Source organism: Phaseolus vulgaris, chromosome 8, assembly GCF_051622355.1.
Source record: "Phaseolus vulgaris cultivar YP4 chromosome 8, ASM5162235v1, whole genome shotgun sequence".
NCBI classification, from domain to species: domain Eukaryota; kingdom Viridiplantae; phylum Streptophyta; class Magnoliopsida; order Fabales; family Fabaceae; genus Phaseolus; species Phaseolus vulgaris.
In genome coordinates this window covers 28467400-28493932 of record NC_143505.1, presented here as the reverse complement: position 1 = coordinate 28493932, position 26533 = coordinate 28467400, and the positions used below count along the sequence as shown (strand labels likewise).

The window sequence follows — 26533 nt, the reverse complement described above, 5'->3', positions numbered from 1 at the left end:
GTTTGTGGTTCTAGATAACCTTGATTCAAGGAATTGACCTGGTTTGGCCATAAGGAATAGTGAACTTGAATAAATATAGCATTTTTAAGTAACAATAACAAAAGAGATTTGCATAGTTGATGCAAACTTGGTCTTGAATCCTTGCTTGTTTTGAAATTTATAATTTTGAATGGATTCTATGAAGGCAATGCAGAAGTTGGATGAAGGTAGAATTCATATTAGAAAGTTTAATTTGATTTGTTGAGTTTTATAAGAGGTGAGACCAACTTCTAAAGAGTCATAGCTTAGACACACAAATTGGTGCTAACATAAAATGAAATTGAGTCAAGTGAGACAACATTTTGGCATAAATTTCTTACTCAATTCAAGTTGAATTTACTTGAGGCCTAGCACACTTATCTATAGTGCTAAGGGCAACCAATGTGCAGATTTTAACCTTAAAAACTCTCCACTCCCATGGTGACAAATGACTTCCTCTCATTGGAGCAAATACTTGAGGAGATAACTTGGGGACATTCATGCCTTCCTTGTCTATGCTTAGGTGGACTCCTCATGCTTCCTAAGTCATGCTTACTATTTACAACCTCTTTTCCTATTTACACTCTACTCTATTAGGTTTCGTACATGACACATGAAAATTAGCCAAAAAAACAAGCCCAAATAAAACCTACTCTAATTTTGCACAAATTTTCAATGATAGGGAAAAATAAAAAGACTCTTCCAAAATGTGGAGGTTAGGTGGTCCTCCATCAAAAGCTATTTCAATCCCAATACTTGTTATTCTTCTATTTTATTTTTGTCAAAGTTTCAATCTCCTAAATATTTTATTAGGACTATTATAGTTATTTTACAAAATTTATGAAATCAACTTTTATCATTTTCTCACTTAATTTTGAAAGTTATTACCACTATGATAAATTTTAATTCCCTATAGATATGACAAGTCTCAGTTGTACTATAGTTGACTTGATCCATTTACCCTTCTTTTTTTAACCTATTTTTCATAAAGGTCAAAAGTTTTTTTAACTCACAGTAGTAACTCCTTCTTAATCATATAATATATCTCGCTCTTGATTTTCATATTCCCCATCAAGTTCAATATCTAAAAAACGCAACTTTTCTTTTATTAATGTCTCTCAAACCTTTTAAATCTTTCATTTTCAAAAGTAATTATTTAAATTTATCTAACCTTATATATGTTAATTGAGCCGTATCTCTTACGGATTGACTTAAAAGTTTTTTCTCATGGAGAACGAATCTAACAGCGGCCATTCCAACTAGTTTTTACTCAATTTTTTGTGTATAATATCTCACCTTCATAAATGGATTTAAGTAATCGTCTATATTTTGATATGTACCCCTTATTCTGCATTAAATTAGTAAGACTTACCTTGGTATCTTCCCTAAAGAATTTCTAATGAAAATTTTTCTCAATTGATTCCAATTATGTATCAAGTCATAGGGGCTAATGTTACAAACCAGGTAAAATCATTTTTAGTCAATGAACTTGGAAAATATTCCATTTTAAATGTTCATTGACTGATATAAGCTTGGTTTAAATCAGTAGTTCAATGTTATTAATTGTGACAGAGTGAATTTGAACATTTTGATTGGCTTTAGTGGATTGGGTGACAAAATGGAGTGAGTTTACTCTCTCATCTGGCCATCGCTAATTAAGTAAATGACGAAAAAAAAATCTACATATACCAGCCAATTCACTCCTGCATATTCCCCTTTTTACAACCACTTTTTGAAAAATATACAATCATAAAAACTAGCTTTTGATATTTTGCTGGCACATATTGCATTGCCTAACATAGAGTAACTCCACTTCACATAAATACAATTTGAGAGTATGCAACCCATGTGGAAATAGGCGATGAACTGTAACAATATAACATGAACACGATCGATGCTCAATTAGTTGCCAAGAATTTATTTATTGGACCAAATCTAGCTTCCTTTCTTTCATTGCATTTTCTACCAATCAAACAAAACACATGCATCTCTGCCAACCAACAGCTTTGTGATTTAACTACACTAAAGCCTATGAAAGAAATGCCAAAAACAAAAAACAAGCTTTCCTACTTGAGATTTGAAAGTTGAATCCTTCCAGTTCATTTTTGTTGCTACATTTTCCATTTTTCCAAATTTCTCTCCGTTAAACCCTTCTATTGCTGGATCCTTTCCTTTTAAAAACAACAATGTAGGCTTTGCCTTGGGTTCACCACAAACACTATGATTTCATGCCCATATATATTTATATATATTAAACACTCAAGTGAGCCTCCCACTATCTTAGTTTTGTTTGTACTTGACTCTCACATGTGGTTTGCTGCCCCTAAGAAAGATATTTAGGACTTTATTTCACGAATTCCTTTATTGTCTTTACCCTATTTATAAATTCAAGATAGGTCCGAGTGTCTATTAACTACCAAATTGAGCAGCAACATCGTTTGGAGTGTCTCACAAGACTTGGGAACTTTGCGGCCACAAGTAAATTTTCTTTAGATGTAAAAACAAGTAGGTTTGTTCGATTCGACTGAGGATTGGTGAAGAGATTAGCATAGATTCTTCAAACTTGCCTAGTTAAACAACCAATTCAAATTTAGCAGAAATCTGGTATAAATAGGATGTGGAATATCAATCTGAATTTATATTCAATAAAAAAATTGTTTATTTTTCCAATAAAAAAACTATGTGTTGCGAATATTATTACGAATTTGTTACATATATAATTCTTTATGTAACATAAAATTTTTTATAATATAATAGTGAGTAGTCATAGCATCTAAATCATCTAACATGTTAGATCGTCAAATTGTCTAAATACATCCTACAACTTTATAAATTATTAATCATTTTTATTTGGTTTTGTTATCCTTAAAACATAAACTCATATAACTTTTATATCAATGGATTGAGTCTCAATTATGACATCGTCTAATAAAATTATCTACTAATAAAAATTATGAACCAATGAGATAAGCCTTTTCAAGCTCGATTTTATTTGTTTTGACTTATCTAACTTCTAATTGAATAATTTTGAATCAAAAGCAAGGGTTTAACACAAATTTCTTTTAATTAAATCTAAATGCTTAAGAATAGTCTAGTTTTGAACTAATGATTCTGAATATAATCAAAATAATTGGGACCGAATTGAATATTTGCTTACTATAATCACTTGATTGATTACATGTGAACTTTTCAAACAATTTCTATCATTTACAAATTAGGGTTTTTTTTCTAAAAACTTGAATTAGGTAAATCTAGTAATTCTATTAAATTACTCTAAATTGACTCATTCTGATTAATTGCTTATCAAGTTAAAGTTTCTATTGAAATATTATATGATTTTTATTTTTTAGAAAACCTTAAAGAAAACTACAGTGAATATTTAGGATAAATAAGCCTCTCCATACCCCAGTCCAAATATAATACCCACTAGACATTAAGGACATATATTTAGAGACATTTGTTAAACAAAACATTGAGGACAAGATGCTCATCGTAAGTTTATACGTTGATGATCTTTCTTCCATGGGAAATGACGAGTTAATGTTTATTAAGTTTAAGAAACTGATGCAACATGAGTTTGATATGATCGATATTCGTAGAATGATTTTTTTTTGGGTCTTGAAGTCTTGTATAAATAAGGTGGAATTTTTATCCATCAAAGAAAGTATGCCCAAGAGGTGTTCAAATGAATGAAAGCAATTGTGTTCAAACTTCAATGTTTTATGTTTGTAGTAAGTCTCTTGAGCATATATATTCAAAATCCTACTTAACTTCATTTACAACTAGCAAAGAAAGTGTTAAGGTATTTGCAAGGAACAACTCAGTACGAAGTTTTCTATAAAAACGGAGAAATATAATGGTCTTATGGAATACATTGATATTGATGTAGGTGATTTAGAAGATAAAAACTACATTAGGATACATTTTTCTATTTGCTTTAGGAGTTATATCATGGTGTTCTAAGAAACAATCCATTGTGAGTTTGTCTACAATTGAAGCTAAATTGATTCCTAGTGTTGCATGTTGCATGTGCTTATCAAGAAATTTGGTAAAAATAGTCACTAGTACAAAAAGGTAAATTAACGATGGTTAAAAACGACATGTAAAGACGGTTCAAGAACTATCGTTATTGCAGACGTCGTTATAAAGTTGTGATTTTTAATGACGGTTCTTAAATCCTCGTTAAAAACCTGATTTTTAACGACGTTTCTTCAACCATCGTTATAAGTGGTTGTTAAATAGTTTTTTTTTAAAAAAAATTAAATGACTTTTAAAGACGGACCGTCGTTGTATGTAGTCACTTTTAAAGACAGTTCCCTCTGGAACCGTCGTTATATCTTGGTTTTTTTTTAAAAACAAATTGGTTTTTTAATAAATCACAAACCTTCATAAAATTTCCAATTCCAAAAAATCAAAACATTTAAAATTATAATTTAAATATGAAAAATACATACAACAAATGATAACATTATACAAAAAATTTTGCTAATATATAAAAAAGTATGCATTCTAATGATTTATCTATCCTAAGGTATTATACATGGTTACAAAATACTTTGACCATGTTGTTCTCACATACTCCAATGCTTTCGAATCTAGCGGGTGTTGGTCGTTGAACAACTGTGACATTTGAAATTTTTTGAATTAGTGCATGAATAATAAATCCCAAATTTTAAAGTGTTTATTGTATTGAGGTATTACCTGATCCCAACCTTTATTAATTTCAGCTTGCAAAATAGTCAACATCCACTGCATAACATAATAACCGCACTCATAATTTCCAGATTGCCTATTGGACTGCATGTGAAAATAAATGTATTAAATAAATGAGTGAAACACATTAAATTGAGTGAACAAATATACTTTAAATACCTTAAGGTACATCCAAGTGAGTTTTTGTGCGTTTGAAGTTCTCCTCCCACACAACATATTATATCCAGAGTAAGCACTAAAATAATAAGATTTCATGTTAGAATACATAACATTATATAATGTATAAGTAATAATAAGTGTTAAATGAAATTGTCGTACCTATCTATAATGTTTTTAAAATAGGTAGGGGTTTTTTATGCAATGAGCAAAACCATTCAGCGGTATGATCTTGAACAGATATGACCAATAGTTGTCAATGACGCCTGTATAACAAATCAGTTAATTAGTTTCTCTTATTTCATAATTTATTAAAACTTATTTAATAAATAAGAACTTACTCATGGATGTACGGAGCAAAATAAATTTGTTTTCCACCATTCTTTAAGGCAGTGGTGATGTATGTTTGTGTTTCCGATTTCTTGTTTCCAATTAATTGAATGACTTGATGGTCTAAAAACCCATATATATTGTGTTTCCCCTCATCCAAGCATAATCCAAAAAGATACCTAAATTTGAATAAGTTAGTACTAATATATTTAATAAATCAAAAGTATAAAGATTTTAATATTTGAACTTACATCATCCATAATTGCAGAACTGTTATGTTAATCTTTTGATCTCCGGATGCAAGGTCCAACAAATCAAACATGTGAACGTACAACGGTAGATTACTATGCCTTCCAAAAACATTGGCATCCCACGAACCTCTAAGATGGTTGTATCTAATTTTGTAGCAACTTCCACCAATGCCGCCACAGGATCATCAATAGAGAATATTTTCTTCTTTCGCCGAGGCAATTTTGTCTTAGGTTCCTGCTACTCATCAATAAACAAACAAATATTTAAATTAGTTAGAATGTAATATATCTGATATATAATTCTATTAGTATTAGTGCAAAGATATACTATAGAGTCTATAGGTCTGACGAGATGTCTAGGCCAGACAACGAAAGTATGTAATGCATCTACTACAATTGTGACCTCTGATGTCGGCACATGAACTACAAGATCACCATAAAGGACCTTCTCCACCGTGACCTTCATGAAATTAGAAGGAAGACGCAGATTGTGTAACATTGTGACCCCTTCATAACACTTACCCAAGGCAACGAATCGGGTCAAAGAATTACACTCAACATATAACTCGCATTGGCTAGTTGAGCTAAAGTCATCCCCCGATAGATCAACCGCCGAACAACTCCCTTTAGTGCTGACTTTCTTAATAGGAGGCGGAGTTGGTTCATCTTTTACCATAGTAGGTGGAGGTTGAGAGAGTCCTAAACCCTCCCACTGCCTTTTGAACTCCATTTCCATTCGCACATTAAACTTCTCCATGAGGCTTTCTTTAAGCTCTTGAGTTACCTCAACCTTTAACTGCTCACGTAATTGTAGTAAATACTCTTGGCTAGGTTGATTGGACAATTGTTCCTTGCTATGTGATGAATGTCCAAAGTATGAGCGAATCCCAACCCCATATCCAGCTACACGAACACGTCCAGGGTGCTCAGGTCGTCCGAGAGCAACATTAAGAATATCATTGCAACCACATGGATTAAAAGTCCCCTGTGTTGATTGCTCAGCAAGAGAATCCTAAAACAAATGAAAAGAAATTGTCAAACTTCAACACATTGAATTTAAAATAACACAGAAAACATATTTCTTACAATTCGATCAACTGTGTGTTCTGTAGACTTAGAACTCCATGTCCTTAATGGGTTTATACGGGCACCCTTCCACATCTCATGTCGGGGTGGTGGGGATGGAGGTCTCAAAGAATCTACACTATTCATTTCCTCAATGCAAGTAGAACGTACTTTAATCTTTTCTTCAAGCATCTTCTGCTCTAACAACTTATAACCACCATGGGACAATAAGTGTAGGGTATCATTATGTGCTTGACTGACTTTTGCTTTGTTCCGAACCTCCTATCATAACATTCAAAATTTAATAATACGTTAATATAAGCTATATTCAAATATAAAAGTGATATTAACCTGCCATTTTTCAGTTTTTCGAATCTTTACAAACTGTTGCCAAGTTTCTTCATCAAGGGATGCATATTTTGTACACGGATTTTTTTCTTTCCTTTGACCTTATATATAATCTGTTGTCAATTTTGATTTGAACTGACAAAACTTGACACCCACATAAGAAAGAACCTTCGCTTTCAAGGTTTCCACATTCGGGATCTTGTAATGCGTCTACATTATTTGAAAGAATTAGTTCATAAACAAGAACAAAGTATAAAAGAACTTTAGATTGAACAAAGTAAAAACAATTACATACCAGAATATCTTGTCAAATCATGTTTTTCTCCTGCTCAGTCACGTGATCCCAGGACTCAGTTAAGATAGAGATCCTTTCATGAGACAGTACTCCGAGATAACTCCTATATTTCTTTGCATATTGCCCAGTGGCCACACCAGTGTGGATATCAATAGACAAAGGTATTTTGTCATCTTTATTTATCTTCTTAAACATATTCTTTAATCTTGTAGGTCCTCTACCAGTTTTTGAACGAGAAACTTTATCATTTGCCATGTTCCTGTTATCAAACAAATATGATAAGCATCAAGAATATGAAATATAATTAAAATTATATATTGTAAAACTAAACATGAATCACATGCACATACAAATATATATTCCTTCGTCATGATCATTTCGAGTTGCATGTACAACATCAACAACATCCTCGTACTCTTTATTGATGGTCGTTCTTGTAAGTGATTCAATCTCACAAATGTCATTGTTTGTATCTTTTGGGTCATTATGTTGTTTTTTTCCATGTAGCACAACAAACTAGTGGTCAGATGTAGGATCTTGGATATAGAAAACTTGGGAAGCTTGATGTGCCATTATGAATGGTTCGTCATGATAACCTATCTTTCGAAAGTCAACCAAAGTCATTCCTGATTCATCAACTTTGACACCAGTCTTATTGTCAACCCACTTGCATTTGAAAACAGGTACAGTAAACTTGGTATAATTAACTTCCCAAATCTCTACTATGACACCATAATAAGGCATTGATCCCACAACAGGATTTTGATCCTTTGTAGTTGAAAACTGCATAGACTTTGCCTCCAAGGTGACTCCGCTATTTTTCATTGTACTCCTATCGTCCTGAGACTTTGTGTAAAACAAACAACCATTTACTTCATAGCCAGAACAACATAAAACATCAAATTTGAGACCGTTTGCAAGCCATGCTAATGTTTCAGATGCTGATGGATCATTCATTATTTGTTGCTTAAACCATGACATGAAAGTTTTGTTATGCTCAATTAACACCCATTTTTCTGATTGTCTTGGATTTTTACATTTGACAATGTCTTTGTGTGTATCTAAGTATGGTAACACCTCATCAGTGTTATTCAATATATACAAGTGTGTTTGCAGAACCTCTTCTCTAGATTTGCTTATGACATGTACACCTTTTGAAGATTTACTTATGAATCTACGAGAGTGCCAACCTTTTTCAGGAACTCCTATACATTTTGCTTTTGACATGTACTCGGAACAAAACTCAATAGATTCTTCTGAAATGTATCTTTCAATAATGGAAGCTTCCGGACGACATTGATTCTTCACATATCCCTTCAAAATCTTCATGTATCGTTCAACTGGATACATCCATTGCATATAAATTGGCCCACACAATCTGATTTCTCTTACAAGATGAACAACCAAGTGTATCATAATATCAAAAAAAGATGGAGGAAAAAACATCTCAAGTTGACACAAGATAACAATTATTTCTTCTTTAAGTTCATCCAACTTCTGAGAGTTAATCTCTTTACTACATATGGAATTGAAAAATGAACATAGTCGAGTGATTGTATGCCTAACATTTTTTGGCAAGATTCCACGAATAGCCATCGGTAGTAATTGTTGCATTAGAACGTGATAATCATGTGACTTTAAGTCAATTAGTTTCAAATCATTCATAGATACAAAACTCTTCACATTTGAAGAGTAGCCTTGTGGTACCTTAACACCTTTAAGACATTCACAAAAACTTGTTTTCTCTTTCTTTGACAAAGTGTAACACGCTGCAGGCAAGTATGTACGTTTACCAACTTCTCTCGGTTCCAATTCCTCTCGTATATTCATCTCAATCAAATCCAGACGTGCATTCACACCATCCTTTGTTTTGCCTTTAATGTTCACAAGTGTTCCTATTAGACTTTCACACACATTCTTTTCTACGTGCATTACATCTAGACAGTGTCTGACATCTAACTTACACCAATACGGAAGATAAAAAAAGATTGATCTCTTCTTCCATATTTCACTCACAGTTTGGTTCTTCTTCATTTTTCCAAAAGTCACATTAACATTCTTTATTTTTTCATAAATGTCAACACCACTTAAGGGAATGGGACAAATGTCATGTTCTTGGTATCCGTTAAAAGCTTTTTTCAATCTACGATACAGATGATATTTCTTTAGAAATCTACGATGCCCAAGATACACGGTTTTCCTTCCATGTTTCAACTGCTCATAAAATGTCCTGTCTTGACATATTGGACATGCTATATGACCTTTCACACTATAACCTGACAAGTTCCCATATGTAGGGAAGTCATTGATAGTACAAAACAACATCGCATGCAATCGAAAAGATTCATTCTTAAATGCGTCAAACACATAAACTCCTTCATTCCATAATAACTTCAAATCTTCAATCAATGGATTAAGATAAACATCTATGTCATTTCCAAGTTGTTTTGGACCAGAGATCATCATAGATAACATCATGTATTTGCGCTTCATACACAAAGTAAGAGGTAAGTTGTAAATCACTAACAAAACGGGCCATGAACTATGATTACTACTTAAATTTCCAAAGGGATTCATTCCATTAGTTGCCAATCCAAGTCTTAAGTTTCTTGATTCTTTTCCAAATTCAGGAAATTCTTTATCAATATTCTTCCACTGCAAAGAATCAGCAGGATGACGAAGTAATCCATCACATTTTCTATTATCTGCATGCCACCTAAGGTTTATAGCGTCATCTGCATTTGCAAACAAACGCTTAAACCTTGGAATTATTGGAAGATACCAAACAACCTTAGCAGGAGGACCTTCCTTTGTCAATTCATCAATGTCATCATTCTGACCAACTTTAACCTTATAACGTGACAAACCACACCTGGGACATCTTCTTAAATCTTCATACTCATTTCTGTATAAAATACAATCGTTAGGACTTGAATGTATTTTTCTATACTCCATACCCATTGGACAAAGTATTTTTTTTTTTGCCTCATAATTTCGATTGGACAAGGTATTTCCTTCTGGAAGCATGTCCTTAAGCAATTGAAGCAATTCTGTAAAACTTTTGTCTGTCCATCCATCCATTGCCTTCAAATTCATCAACCTTAACATTGTTGATAATCATGTGAAGTTAGTTGAACCAGTATACAAAGGAGTCTCCGCATCATTAGACATATTTTCGAAAACTACATTAGCAAAAGATTCTGCTCCCATATCACGAATCATGTCTTCTAATTTATCATCTATTGAGAAATGAACTTCCTCCGAAGCTCCGCGCACACTTGGCAAGTCTAACAATTCACCATGCCATGTCCATGTTGTATAACTTTTCAAAAATCCATCACACAAAAGATGTTCTCTAATTCCGGAAACACTCAATATCATTCTATTCAAACAATTGACACAATGACACCTTATTCTTACTCCATTATTACAACTAACGACATTATGTTCTGCGAACTGTATGAATTCTTCCACTCCTTTTTCGTAAGCATCACTTGTTCGTGGTGTATTAATCCAACTCTGATCCATGAATTTGCTAGACTAAGAACCAATGCGGACTCAGAACCAATGCATTCAATATAATATGTAATCATTAAAAAATAAATCAAAATTGCCGAAGGTCGGACACCTCCGGACTCAGTACCAATGCGTTCAATATGTCAAAACAATATATAATCATTAAAAACTAAATCAAAACTGCCGAAGGTCGGACACCTCTGGACTCAAAATCAGTTCATTCAAAGTTATAAAAACAATATCTAATCATTAAAAACTAAATTCAGATTGTCGAAGGTCGGACACATTCGGACTCAGACTCAGTACGTTCAATATATAAAATCAATATCTAACTCAAAACAAACAATTTCAAAATATAGTTAATAATATTTAATATATAATTAAATAATAAATAAAAATATACTAACCTCAAAAGTGAAACGAAGCTGAAAAGAAACTCGCGCGAGAACTTTGTTAACGAACGATTCAGCAAGGAGGCGTGCTGGCGTGGGGGAGCTGGTTGCACAGGCATGGACGCGGTGCGGCGGTTTCGCACAGCTGGAGGGGCGCGACATGGCGGTTTCGCGCAGCTGCAGGGGCACGACAATTTTGCGCATGTGCAGGGCTTGGCGGGGGAGTCGGGTCGACGCGGGGCGAGCTCGGGGTGAGTGCAACGCTGTGACGAGGCGACACGGGCGGTGGCGCGAAGGTGAGGTAGTCGGTCGGTGCAGGTGAGAAGTAAGAGAAGATGGAAAACTGAATGTGAGAGAAGTGAGAGAAGAGGGAATGCGCTGATGGAGAAAAAAAACCTACTTTTAACGACGGTTCTGGGAGAACCGTCGCGATAATGTCACTTTTAACGATGGTTTAGGAAGGAATCGTCGTTAAAAAGCCAAAAAAATCAAAATATTTACGGATTTGCCATTGCCTCGGTTATTACGATGGTTCTTTTCTAACTGCCTTTAAAGGGAGTCGTTAATGAAGTTTTTTGTACTAATGAGTGCTAAAAACATTGGATCAAACTCAACAAGATATTTTTATCCATTGTGATAGTAGTTTTGCAACTAAGCTCTCAAGAAATCTAGTAATGCATGGTCATAACAATCATATAGATGTTCATTTTTTTTTCTTTTATAGCTTGCATGGGAAGGTTGATAAAGCTAGTTTATTGTACTACTTTGGAACAAATAATTGATTTGATGACAAAACCTCTTAAGTTGAATGACTTTTTTGAAGCTATATACTATGCTTGGTGTTTGTGTAAAGAATAATATAAACTAAATTATTTGAACATTTAGTTTAACGGAGAAATTGTTAGGATTTAGTCCATATTAGCCAATAAATAAAATACCACCTTATATGAGATTTCTTGGTTAAAATAGGTCTTACTATTTAAAAGTTTGTTTATAGTAGGTTCCTTATTTATCACATTTTCTGTTTGCTTTGTATGACTATTTATGGTCGAAATATTTCTCATTCAAGAATAATCATTTTATAAGTTGTAGTATGTTAATTTTGTTTCTCCGAATCATTAAGAAATCTTCCTCATTCCTTAAATATCTAGTTAAAACAATAATTAGATTGAGAATACCTTAAACAAATATTTCCCTGATTCACAATAAGGATTTTAGTTAATTTCTCTAGATTGTTATATGTTCTTTAACGAATCCCAAAACTGATTTATAAGGTTGACTAAATTCCAGTATCATAACAAATAGATGATACAAATAACTTCATCTACCTTTAACATTAAGGTGTTTTAGTTTAAGAAAAAAAATTAAAGTACACAAATATTTTAATGTGTGTTTACCAAGGATTATCAGGGGTATTGCCTTTAAGGGTTACAAAGTTGTATGTTGTCTAACCCTTAATTTATAACATTTGAAGTTTGGTTTTTCTTTTTGACACATTCTCAAAGTGTTCCTTTAGGCTAAGCAACGACATTGACGACAACAATAACATGTCCCTAATCCACACACATTCTTAATTTATGATAAGTTGGAGAATGTAACTCACATACCTTTCACTTAAGCGCCTCATAACTTTCTTAAACGAGTTACCCTCAATCCTTCCTTATTGTAAGTTGACTTAAATAAGTTGTAGCTAGTTCATACAAGTTCTTGTACAAGTTGACTTATTATTTTTCTAGAAGAGTAAAGATAAAATAAACAAAGCATAAAACCATAATTGTTCCAACCAAAAGATTTGAGAATCCTAATTAGAGCATTCAGTGTCTTATTATTCCTAATTAGTCTAACTATAAAACTTAACGAAACCTACATAGTAAAAAATAATAAAAATTTAATTTGAGTTATACACTACTAAAAAATATAGAAAGTGTGACCCACCGTAAATTAAAAATAAAATAAAAATATATAATATTTGAGATATACTAATAATAAAAAATAATTATGTTGTAAATTTTGGAAAGACTTGAATAATAATAATATTATTATTTTTTTAATGAAAATTAACTAATTGATTAAAAATTATGTATTCTTATTTATAAAATATCCATTAAAAAATATGCGCTTAATTTATATATATATATATATATTTTGCTTTGAGTAAATAGTTGATTTAATATATAATAAGTATAAACATATTTCACTCTTAGTATAATAAAAAAATAAAATTTTAACAAATAAAATTTTATCTTTAATAATAATTGAACATTAATATATAATTAACTTTGAAGTAATTTTACTTCGTAAATAATTATTAGCCATTTCTTCGACGCTAATCATAATTTTATACTAAAGTTGATATGTTTTATATATATATATATATTTAATTACTTTAATCAATAACATAATTTAAATAAAATAAAATAAATGAAAATTTTTATACGAAAATTATAATTTTTTATTGTAAAAAAAAAGGAAATGTGTCACTTATGTTGAATAATAAATTTTTAAGAACAAATTTAAATCCTAAATACAAATAAATAATAATAATAATAATAATAATAATGTTAGTGTAGGTTGAAAAACTAATTAAGAAAGCTAGTTATTGGAATTCAATTATATTACCTCACAAGAAAGTACCAAACACGGGCGGTGACAAGAAAGCATAAATGTTGTTACCTTAGCCGTTTATTTTCTCATGAAAAACACTATACTGCAGCATCATCCTCAATCTCCTACTCAACAAAATCTCTTCTTTTGTATCTATGGATTCTTCTGGCTACCAACAGCATCAACAACAACAACATGGCCACGACCCATCTCAAACTTCATCCTATGATCAATCATCACAGCCTTGTTATCCCTATAGTAATAGTAATGATAATGATAATAATAATAGTTATGCACAAGATAACCAAGCCCAATTCCAAGAACACCCCAATTCGATCCCAATCGCCCCTGAGCCGCCTCATTCTACACAACCCTCACACCCTCACGCGCTGAACCCGGTCCACCCTACGCCGGTTCAAGGTTCCTTAAACCCTGCAGCAGTGGCAGCCATAGCGGGAGCTCTCGCGCAGCTTGTGGGGAACGTTGACGGGTTACCAAGGGAACTGGTAAAGCGAAAATGATCAGTTTATTTATTTACACTCCCCAATTTTCTTTTCTCATTCGCAAAATTATTTGGTTGATTCGTAGTGTATGAGAAGGAATCGCATTTTACATTTTGAACTTTTGTGACGGTATGAGAACAAAATGTAGGGTTGTATCCTCTTAATGTTGTTATTCACTTATTGCTGAAAAATTAGGTAGCCATTTTTTCAGATGAATATTTTCTGGTGGGTGCTTACATCTGTCTTATTTTTATTTAAATGTTTTATGGGATGATGCATATGAATGTGTACATTGGTGTCATGTCATGTTCTTCCTGTCATATACGTTACCTGATGCTGCATCTCTGAAATGCTAGACTTGTGTCTCGCGTATGAATTTGAATGTGGCATGCATGTAACATTCACTTTGGTAATCAGAATCTGCCCTGAAATGAGTGACTTATTGTTGTTAAAGCTTCTTTTGATGATTAATTGTTAGCCTTAGTAATTGGACTCATATTTGGTTGATAGTGATAAATTTTCCTTCTGTATTTGTTAGGACAGAGTTTCTTGAATTGCCAAAAACATGCACTGATTGGTAATTATCTATAGTATCCTTTAATTCATTTGGAAGTTCCTTTCCTACTGGATGGAGCCCTGTTGTTTTCTTAAGTTGTGATGCATGAAAACTGTGTATCATGGTCTGCTCAGGGAGTTGTAATTTAAAGGATCAGTTCCCATTTATTTTAATACCAAATAGAAGCCAGTCTAGGATGTAGTTTTGTTGGCACAAAAAGTTGTTTATTTGGTCAGATTTTGAGATAGGCCCAATTCCCTGGTTAAATCTGAGAAACTCTTTGATGCTTATCTGCACTTCAAATCCTCATCTATGCTCATAAGATCTTGTGTAATCGCTTCCACTAATGTTTCTCCTAGGACAAATTTAGCTAAAGGAGGTGGTCTTCTGTAAACCACTTCAAATTTGATGTGGAGTGCAGCTCCTTAGAAATTGGTATTATACCAATATTCAGCCCAAGGAATAAAGTATGCCAAAAACTTTGGTTGCACCGAACAAAAGCACCCAAGATAGGTTTCTTATATTCTATTATTAACTTCAGTTTGCCTATCTGGGTGGCAAGTTGTACTGATATTCAAAGTAGTTTTCGATAATCTAAAAATTTCCTGCCTAACTAGACATAAAACTAGGATCTCTATCACTTACAATGGAGATTGGTACCCACGATGTCTAATGATTTCTTTAATAGAAATATCATCTATAGATCTTGTAGTATATAAATGCTTAAGCAAAATGAAATGTCCATGTTTACTCAATTTCTCTACAACTACCGTCACTGCATCAAAACCTTTAGATATAGGAAGACACACAATAAAATCCATAGTGATTTTGTTAGCTTACACATAGAGGAGGAGTTAGTTAGAATTAGAATAGTCATGAGTTAGTTATTTGATTTGCTAGTTAGATATAAATAAGAAAGAAGGAGAGAGGGGGAGGGGCAGTGTAATATTTTTGTAGATTGTGCTTTAGCTCTTTGTGAAGGGGAAGCCCTTGAAGGAGAGAGTGCTCTCCTATTTCTTGTTCTTTTCTTTCTATTCTATAAAAACCTTTCTTTTCTTCTCTTTATAATTCTTGGTTCCTAACAGATTTCATTCCACATGGTTGTAAGTATTGGCAATGACTGCAATAACCCTCCTGGAGATGAAGTCTGTTATTTACTTCTTTGACATATATGACAAACTACTCCATATTTTGTTTTTGTTTCCTTCATGCTACTCAAGAAAAACGATTACGTCATTCTTCTATAGGTTCTTGAAGTACCTGATGGACCCCCTTATAGGAGTTGTATAAAATTAATGAACGAATTTAGGAACCCATGGAGAACTAGCAGATAAAACCAATCCTTGTCAGATGGTCCATCAATTTTGCTAGCGCTTGCCTTAAGTGTGCCAAATGATCTTCCCATGTTCTAATGTATACTAATATATCATCAAAGGAAAAAAGGGCATACCTTCTAAGGAAAGGATTTATAATATAATTCATGCATTTTGAAAATTAGTTGATGGAGTAGTTACTCCAAAAGGCATTACCAAAGATTTAGAATGGCCTTGATGTGTTCTGAAAGTGGTTTTCGATATATCTGGTTCATGCATCCTAATTTGGTGATATCTGGCCCTTAAGTCTATTTGGAAAAGTAAACAGCCCCATTTAATTCATTCAACATTTCTTTTATCACAGTAATAGGGAATTTATTTGGTACAGTGGCTTTGGGGAAAGCATGGTGGTCCACATCTGACTGCCATATTTTTTCTTTACTAATATAACTGGGCTTGAATATGGGTTATTGTTTGGCCTTATTATAATAGTCTCCAACGTCTCTGCCACTCGAGTCTCTATTTTTCTGCAGATGGGGGGTAACGACATTGTCTTATGCTGACCGGATTTGTTCTTGATTTGGTAGGAATACATGATCTACATCCTTTAGTGGAGACAGTCCTTTAGGTTCTTGAAATATTACTGCAAATTCTTTTTACTCCCTTTTTAGCATTCTAACGTGGGTTGTAATCAATTATTCCTCTCCTAAACTGTTTTGCTTTACAAACAACAGCATAAACATTATGTGAACTTCCTCTTTAGCCAGTTTCTTTAGAGCTTTAGGGGATATCATTGGTTTGGATAGGCTTGTATCTCCTTGTGCTTTAATAATTTGCCCTGCATGTATGAAAGTCATGCTTAAAGTTTTTCATTTTTCTTTAATCTCCCCTTAAGTGACCAACCAAGCCAAACCAAGAATCACTCCACTCCCCCAACTTTGAAACAATAAAAATCTCCTTCCATGTTATATTGTCCCAATTGCACCCTCAAACACCAGCAACCACCTTGAGCGGAATTTATTTTCACATCTTCTAATCTCACATAATAGGGTCGGGTTGCTTCAGGTTGGATTTCCCAACTCTTAACTACCTTGCTTAATATGAAATTATGACTAGAACCACTATCTATCAAGATCACACTTTCTTGTCCTTGCAATTTTCCATTTAGCTTCTTAGTTTGCAATTATGTCATTGTCATGCCACCTACGGTGCATATCGAAAGATCCATCCATTGACATGCCATCTTAGATTTCTTTTCAGACTTATTATTATTGTTATTATTATTATTACTACTACTACGATCGTCCTCTTTCAACATGGTTATTTCTCCATCATTGCTCACGTCCTCTTTCAACATGGTTATTTCTCCATCATTGCTCACCTCATCATCCTCAGCCAATATAACCACCCGTATATTTTTTTTTCAGTACACCAGTGTTCATGTGCATATGCTAACTCACAGTGAAAACATTTTCCATTTTCTCTCTTCTGAATGTATTCAGTATAGGGAGGGGTACAAGCTACTTTGCTTCGCTGCTCTGAAAATTTGGTTTTGCAACCGAAGATGCTAATCTGAACTCTTAGTTTCTTCATAGGTGGCTCTAGTGTTGGTTGAAACATTCATCACCCTTGCTCTAATCACAATAGCTCATCCTCTTGGAAAACAAAAACCTAAATTGACTTCATGTTCTTGCTGTTCTCTCATGCTGTACATTTGTTTTACGGCTTCGTCCACATCACAAGCAATTTCCATAGTGCTACTAAGGTCCCTAGGGTCATGTGGTATCACCAAACATCAAGTATCAGCCCTTCATAAAATATGCCAATATTTGATCCTCTGAATTTGGTTTGGCTTGGGAAACCAATAATTCAAACTCTTGCACATATTTCTCTACTCCCATTTGTCGTATGGAAGCTAACCTTGCGTACAGTATTCCACTCCCTTGGTCTCTAAATCTTCTCATCAATACTTCAGAAAATCCCTTGGATTCTTAGATGTTTGTCTATAATACTGAAACCAATTCACCACTTTTCCCTCAATACTAATAAAACCAAGCTTCAATTTTTTTGAAGGTTTTACTTCTTGCACCTTGAACAAATTTTCAGCACGCGCGCCAACCAGTCCAATGGGTGTTTTCCTTTAAAATTGGGTAATGATTCTTAATACTCTAAATCTGTCTTCATCTTGCCCACTACTTCATCCAAAGTTCTGACATGATTTTCCATGGTGAAAAGGATCCGACAGGTAAGACCATTGTTAGAACTCACTTTCTTGAATTTTCAAACTACAACTTGAAAACAAGAACACCTCCTTATTCTTGGAGCAACTACATTGAAATAGCTCTTTATATGTTCAACTATCAAACAATACAAATGAACAAGGTAAGTAAGTTTACCTCTCCCTCACCCCTAAAAGGAACTCTCTGCTTTTCTACACTTCAATGCCTAGTTTACTTGGTGTCACCTAGTCTTGTAATCCATTTTCTTGTATTGAAATGTATGTTTCATATCCATTTAAATTTCTTTTGTTGTTGTTGTTGTTAGCATGCTGAACTTGTAATGTGATGCTAGAAATATTACAAAGAGTCTTGCCAATTGCTATATATTGTTGTCTTATTGAAATTAAAGGATGCAAATTGAAAGAAGTTCAACTTGAGCTGAGCTTTGGAAAGTATAGGAAAATGTTGTGGAATACTGAAATAATTTATGGGGTCTTTGTGCATTTGAATTGGATTTACATTGAGTACATCTCATGATCTACATAAGTTTCACTGTTAAATCAGTTACATTACCTTCTAGGCAAAAATGTATGTGTTTAGAAAGTGACAAGAAACATAGTAATGTAATGTTTGTAATGTTTCCCAGTTATAAGATATGTCTCACTGCAATCTTCACCTTAATCTAAGCGTGATGATAAAAACAATCCTTTCCAAATATGCAATTTTTTTGTTACATGCATTTATATTTTAATGATATTATTATTTGCTTCCTTTTAATACTCTTAAAGCTTTTCCTCGAATTAGTATCAAAAAGCTTCTTCTCAAATTATCTTTTAATTTCACATGAGTGCTTATGTTTTTGCATTAGTTGAGATTACAGTGCTATTTTCAATGCCCATATTCTAGATAGATAATACTAGTTTGATTAATTTTTCTTACTTTCATGCCTCTATTTTATTTGTTCATCAACTTTCTTTTCCTTTCTCTTGACCTTGTTTTCCTTTTTAGTGTAACACTTAAAAACAAAGGAGACTAGGATAGTTAATTATTACCCATTCGTGTCTTACATGAAATACTAACAAAACTCTTAGTAGGTGAGTGTATGCCTAACTCAACCTCACAAATCGGTTTGTAAGGTGAGATTTTACATCCCACTTATATATATTATGATTGGCCATATCCATAGTCGATGTGAGTTCTCTAACACACTCTCTTATATGGATGAATGAACATTTTGAGCGTGGGATAAGATATTCGTGGGTGGTCTAATAGGAGTCGAATAATGGTGGCACGATAACCCCAATGAACTTGATTAAGATAGACTTTGAATAACTCTAATACCATATCCGGAAGTTGGTTTATGCCTAACTCACCTCATAAAACTAGCTTGTAAGGTGAGGTTTACACCCTCTTATATATTATGACTTGACCATATTCTTAGTCATTGTGAGATCTTTAACACAAAATTTGCCCCATTTTTGTAGTCTACATTTCTTCTTGCTTGATATTCAACACTATACTTGTTCAATGCCTAGTACCCTTTCTCTTTGCCTTGTGACCTAGATCATGAGGTTAAATTTTGAAAATAAACATTTTGTTGTGGGTAAGGAAGGCTAAGAATTGATTTACTCTACAAACTCTTGTATGTTTTACTTTTTTGCTTCACGGTTTTTGGTGTATGTGGCTTGTAAATGTTTTCATGTTTTGCTCACGAGTAATTGTGTCTCTAACCTTTAATACATTTCATGGTGCTGATTCTTTTCTATTACTTTGGAACCAATATGGGTGTTAACATCTTCTCCAACTTGAACTAAGATGTCTTCATCCAAAGCATCCAAATTTGAATTTTCTTTATTCTCCTCCACAGTGCATTCATCATCGAAAGCAAGATTATCAATGTTGTAGTCATTTTTTTTTCCAACATTCTTCTTCTTGTTCAATCTTTGATTAGTCATCACAAACATCACATTATTCTTGGTCTTTTAGTGTACACGGTTTATTTTCTTGGTGTGGACCAAAGTAATTATAAAATTAATTAACAGAGCATGATAGCAAATTCTTACCCTCTCAAAAACACTCCAATTATACTCGCAACCAGAAGAACTACAAGTCAAACTCAATGCTCTAATAGAAAACCTTTGTAATTGTAGACTTTGATCATCATATTTCCCACCATTATGCTGAAATTTTGGTTTTAAGTGCACATTGAGCTATTAGACTACCCAAAACCACATATTAGCTTTTGAAACTCTCAATGTGAGCATTAATCTTAGTGACATCAATATCTCGCACTAACCTATCAAAACAATCATGCATTCCACACTTCACTTCATAATCAACTTTAAATCCAAAAATATAGTGCAATATTGGACTAAGATAATATCCTATTGCATGGAATTACCCTATTGGTTCTCCCATCTTTGATCAATGATTTCCCAAAGGGGTGAGAATAGCTAAGAAAGATAAAAATAAACAAATTAACCAGCAAACAAAGTCTATAAAAAATAAATTATAAAATCAAACAACTGAAAGATAATTAGTTATTTTCACCTTTTAATAACTCCATTGAACATACTTTGTATCTTCTCTTAGTTCTTAAGTAAATCCCATGGTTAGTTTCTCATCTGAATCCACCATGCACAACACCTTAATTAGGAGAAGAGCATCTCATGCAATTCAAAAGATTTCCAAAATCCCTTATTCAATATCAAATTAACCACAAGCACTCCATCTCTAGTCTATACAAATTGACTAGATTGACACTCCTTATATCTGAACATCTTAATAAATGATTCTTTATTTTCATTCAAGCATCTCAAAATCAAACAAGTGGAAAAATGATGGAAAGGGGAGTAATGAGTGGGTCTGGAAAGTTTATTACAGAAAGAAATTTAAGAATTAGTTGGCTGTTGGCTTTTAACAACTGTTGCAAGAAGGGGGCTGAGACTTTCGTTTTCAAAGTCTATATATTCTTATCTTGTGGTGGAAAAAATAGAAAGGATTGTAGTTTGTTGTGACAAGGAATGCCCTGTGTGAAAGTAAGTATTTTCCGTTATTTGGAAGTTTTCTGAGAAATAATACAGTTTTGAGGGACTGTCCTTACATTTTTTATTCTACTTTTTACCTTATCTTTGAAGGCTCGTAACAGAAAAAAAGTATTGGTTGGTCTTATCAAATATGTTCCTTTAGTAAATTTGTGCAATAAGGAAACTAAGACCTGTTCATGAATATATGTAGGTTGTGAACTTTTACTATTGATGGAATGGTATTTTCTTCTCAAAATCTTCCAACATTGACACAAGGTGTCTAATATAACTTCTTTCTTTTTTGTATCAATAAGTATGCAATTTCCTTGTAATTTGGTGTATTATCGGTGACAATTTGGATAAAATTATCTTCCCTAGCCTCCTTAAAAACATCATCCATCATCTTGAAAACTTCTTCAACTGCTTCACATATGTCAGAAGCATCAATAGACTTTTAAAAAAAAAGGACAATTCGCTTGGAAATATTTACCAAAAAATTAAGTATAGTCCTCCTCATATCAGTCCATCTGTTTATGTTCTTCTCGAAGGTTTATTCATCCTTTTAACATCTTCAGGAACTAGTATACATGCTTCAACATCCTTTGAAGTCCCTACTAAATGATGTTTTAATCAATAAATTTCTCGTGATAATACTTTCTCACAATATTAACACCTCACATTTCTTGTTTTCCCATCGATTAAAATGCAATGACTACTCGCACAATCAGTCCTTGCTCAGATAACCACTTTGTTATATTCTAAAGTATTAGGATTTTATCAGGATTTTATTAGGATTTTATCAGGATTTTATCACTTATTTAATTAGTTAAGATTTTATTAGGATTTTATCATTTATTTAATTAGTTAGGATTTTATTAGGATTTTATCATTTATGTAATTAGTTAGGATTTTATTAGGATTTTATAATCTTTAGTACTCTATTGATATGAACGATCGTGTGTAGAAGCGTCTAGGTCTTCTCGTAAGAGATTTCGAAGAACGATTAGGCTTTGGACAAAGGGAACCTTTAGGTGGCTTCCGATTATACCAAGAACAAGAACAATGATAGAGAATTGAGAAAAGGAAACAAACTGCATATATTATTCATATATCAAATAATAGTTCAATACTCTATTTATAGAGTACTAAAGATTATAAAATCCTAATAAAATCCTAACTAATTAAATAAATGATAAAATCCTAATAAAATCTTAACTAATTAAATAAGTGATAAAATCCTGATAAAATCCTAATAAAATCCTGATAAAATCCTGATAAAATCCTAATAAAATCCTGATAAAATCCTAATACTTTAGAATATAACACACTTCCTCTTCTAGGAGCTTGACTTGAGCCACCTTCAGTTGAAAGGCAGTGTTGGTGTTGTTGATCTGAGAGTTAGAGATGGTGACTTGATGGTGGATGATAGTGAAGTAAATGTCTGGAACAACATCAATGCTGCAATATTCAACAACAACAATGGTGATGGAAGTGTCAGCAATGATAAGAGAGCTGTTGAGAGTTGTTTGGTTTTGTTTTGATTTGCAAATGGGAATCATGGGGGAAAGGATCATCCTTATGAGTTGGGTATTTTTTTTTTCATGTCGGGATTTTTTAGCTTGAACCCTAGCTTTTCAAAGGATCAATGACGTGCACAATCTGCCAATTTCATGAGCAACTGCATGATGCCACTACGATCTATGCATCTCCCGATGTATGTGCCGCGTGCATCAACTTGCCGTGTCTTCCTTACTCAAGGAATCATGAGTAGGATTTTGACAACATTGATGTCAACAACAAGCAATCTTATTTTAAAAAAAGGGAAATTTTGAATAATTCTAGAAGATCTGGCTGCTTCCTTGCATGAATATTTGTTTGCTATTTCTATATTTTCCTTGAAAAATTTACTTATTTATTAGGGGATTAAATAGACTAGGTGAATTATAGGAACATAGGAACATTACTGAATTCTGGATCCATGCTGGCTCTGCATCTTTTAATTTTGCAATGGGAAAAAAGAAGTGAATGAAAGCAGTTGAGGTGCATGATCAAAACTGTCAAGTTGTTTTTCCCTTTCATTATGCAACTTGGGATTCATGTAGAGCATTGTAAAAATGTCCCTTGCTACGCACTAGAGGAATTTCATTTTCAATGAAGTTGAGAATTTCAAGAAACCTTGTTAATATTTCATGTTAAAATTTTGATAGGCTAAGTAAATAAGCATAAATTTTAAGGCTGCTTTCAATGTAGTGGCATTCCTAAAGTTTCCTTGTCCTATCATCATTTGCTTTCCTAATTAATTAAATATTAATAAGTTCTTGTAATGCATCCCTGCTAATTTCAATATGCTGTTTATATTTAATCTATTATTTGCAAATTTGGATGAACTTTATTTCTGTCATTCTCTCTCTCTCAAACTATCTTCCCTTGTGATTATGTTGCGACTTATACATGCACATTTTTTTAATCCTCCCACCTCAACATTGCATAAATCTTTTGTAGCTGAGATTTGGAATCACCAACCATCTTAGAGTTAATATTTGAATGCTTATCTGCAGAGCGTGCCATCTCAATACAGAGGTACAGGTCGCGGGGGTCGTAGACCATTTAGAGGCTATGGTCGTGACCGATTCAATCACCATCGTGGTAGGGGACGTGGTAGGGGACGTGGCAGGGGTCATGGTAGCCAGATCTCATCTCATTCTTCTGAAGCCACAATTGCTAATGTTGCAGATGTGCCTGCTGCTGATGGGTGCACTTCAGTGATGCAACCATCATCAGTCTGTGTGCAATCATCATTACCAAATCCCACACAAGTTCCATCCGCACTGTTGCAAGCACAACAACGTAAGTTATGGTGTGAAATTTGTATAGCCGAGTGCAATACTCCCGAAATGTTGGAGCAACACAAAAATGGAAAGCGGCATAGGAAGAACTTGATTGTACATGAAGAACTACAAAGACTCAAAGCTCTAAATGGACAACAGAGTGGAAATATTTCTACTTCTGAATCAAATTTAACAATCCAACATGAGAAAGCTCAAGAATCTGAGATAAAAGGATTACCTTTCGAAGTTGCTGGTTCTGAAGCTACAATTGATAACCACAATGATGAAACAGAGGTTCAGAATAATGTAGAAGGGGTTTCCGAAGTTCAAAATGAAGAGCCTCAAGAGGAACCTAGAGAAAACTCTTTCATACAAGGATGTGGATTCAAGCGTACGATGAGCCTAGGTAGAGGAGGTAAATACATGCGGAGTGATGATGGGTCAAGAAAACTGGTGGAACCTCCAAAGTCTAAGCATAAGCAGGTTACATCTCTTATATGCGAGTTGTGCAATGTTAAATGTGATTCCCTAATTGTCTACAATAGTCACTTGACGGGGAAAAAGCACATGTCAAATTTCAAGCGTGTCCATGGCTACCAGCCTTTGAATGGAGAAGCAGGGAGCAAACCGCTTCACTCTCCTGGTATTAATTCTCTGCCAAATGCAAATAATTTTCCGGTCTCACAAGGTGCAAGTGTCCCACTAGGCATTAGTGATCCACGGAACCTTCTGGCTCATCTCCTTGTGACTGTGCTATCCAATGTCCAAGTACCATCAACAGCACCACTGTCAGGTCCTGTGGCTGATCAGATACAAGCACCAACATTCATGGCAGGATCAAGTCATCAACCAACATCTCAAAATTTGACAGAGACTCTAGTGTCAGAGTCCATGGCATATTCTGAGATTGAAAATCATGCTGGGAAAACAAAAGATCAGATGCCATCTGTCATATTGCAGCTGGATGAGACTGCAGGTTCATGTAGTAATGCCAATACTGAAACTGTTGGTGGAAGTTCTGCAAAGGAAGAAACGGTGGTGAAACTTCCCCAGGATAGTGCAGTTATAACACCTGCAGAAAACCCAGTTGCAACAAATAAACAAATACCTTCGTAATGTGCAAGCTCCAACATCATAGACATTTAGTAAGCCCATAGAAGATGTGATCATTTTTTTTTTCTTTCTTCGTTAATTTCATTTTTCAGTACTTCATGTGATTAAAAGTTTAATATTTTAACACTTTGAACTAACATAAGGGGGATTCCCACACTTAGCTTTATAATATGATCTTTGAGTTACAATTTGAACATATTGCCCCTAATCTGTACTTCTCAGAAATGCTGTATGAATTGCTGTTGAAGATGCTGGGATACATGCCAGAAATCCATCGTTGTGCTGCAACACCATCTGATGTGACCAATGACTGTCTACATGTACGACAAACTAAAGAAGTAGCTGCAACATCGTATCTATTTATCAATGTTCAATAGAGGCCATGAGAGTTGGATTAGATGGCAAAATTGACGCAAAAACTTTTACTGTGCCTACTTTTAAATTTTAGCTAGTGAAAATTGTTTGGCAAACTTTTGTTGTAGTGTCAAGATTGTAAATGAAAATGTTGCTTGTGTACAAGCTTCTTACACGCTCCTTTCTGAAGCCAAAATATTGGCATACTACAAGACATAAAGCATCCGGGTACTGATTAATCTCTGCCTCCGCGATTTTTGAGTATTAATCATGCAAGCAAGAAATTTCATTCCCAATTTTCGAAATTTGACGACTTTTATGATGACAGCTAGCTCAAAATAATATTTATTATTTGAAACATTAAGGTTACCCGAATATGAGATATTCAGAAATATATTTATAATTGTATACATTTTATGATCCTAACAATTCAAAGATTAGATTATATATATATAACAATTGATTATAACTTATTGAATAATAAGTATTCACTAATCAACTATATCTCTTTATCTTATCTTTTGGATATTTCAGTCTAGACTCTAAAACTTATAAATACGAATTGATTTTACCGAAAGTACTCATTCAATTCTCTCACCTAATACTTTTCATATTTTATAATTTTTCTTTGACTTGAATGTTGATTTTTTTTGGCAGATGGATCTTTTTTCAGTTTTCATCAACAACTCGGTGATCAATATTTAGAGGTTCAAGCTTGGCTTTCAAGGGATATTACTCTTTCCACCTTGGGAGAGTCACCCTCATTTCAGGTAAAAACATTTGGTGTCCACTATGTGGGCTTGGGTAAAACTATTCTTAGACCATACGTCTTGTGGTACTTACCAAAAGTAGAAATGTCATATCATCTTCATCAAAACTTGATATGGACCTTTCAATCGTCAAGGCCCTAAAAGAAAACATGGAGAGTTTCTT

General features: G+C 33.5%; 1 protein-coding gene and 1 pseudogene across 2 annotated transcripts; one reads left to right on the top strand and one right to left on the bottom strand.

Annotated features, from left to right (window-relative positions):
• Positions 1-4539: 4539 nt before the first annotated feature.
• On the bottom strand, positions 4540-8001 carry LOC150025538 (uncharacterized; annotated as a pseudogene).
• A 5695-nt stretch (positions 8002-13696) lies between these two features.
• On the top strand, positions 13697-25773 carry LOC137825721 (uncharacterized). 2 transcript variants are annotated; one of them, XM_068631461.2, is made up of 3 exons: positions 13697-14194; positions 23864-25278; positions 25469-25773. In XM_068631461.2, the coding sequence occupies exons 1-2, from the start codon at positions 13844-13846 to the stop codon at positions 25247-25249; spliced, it is 1737 nt and encodes a 578-aa protein (XP_068487562.2). In that variant the 5' UTR covers positions 13697-13843; the 3' UTR covers positions 25250-25278; positions 25469-25773. The 2 variants fall into 2 exon arrangements, with proteins under 2 accessions (XP_068487562.2, XP_068487563.2); XM_068631462.2 differs by having other exon boundaries at positions 13726-14194; positions 23864-25773.
• Positions 25774-26533: the final 760 nt, after the last annotated feature.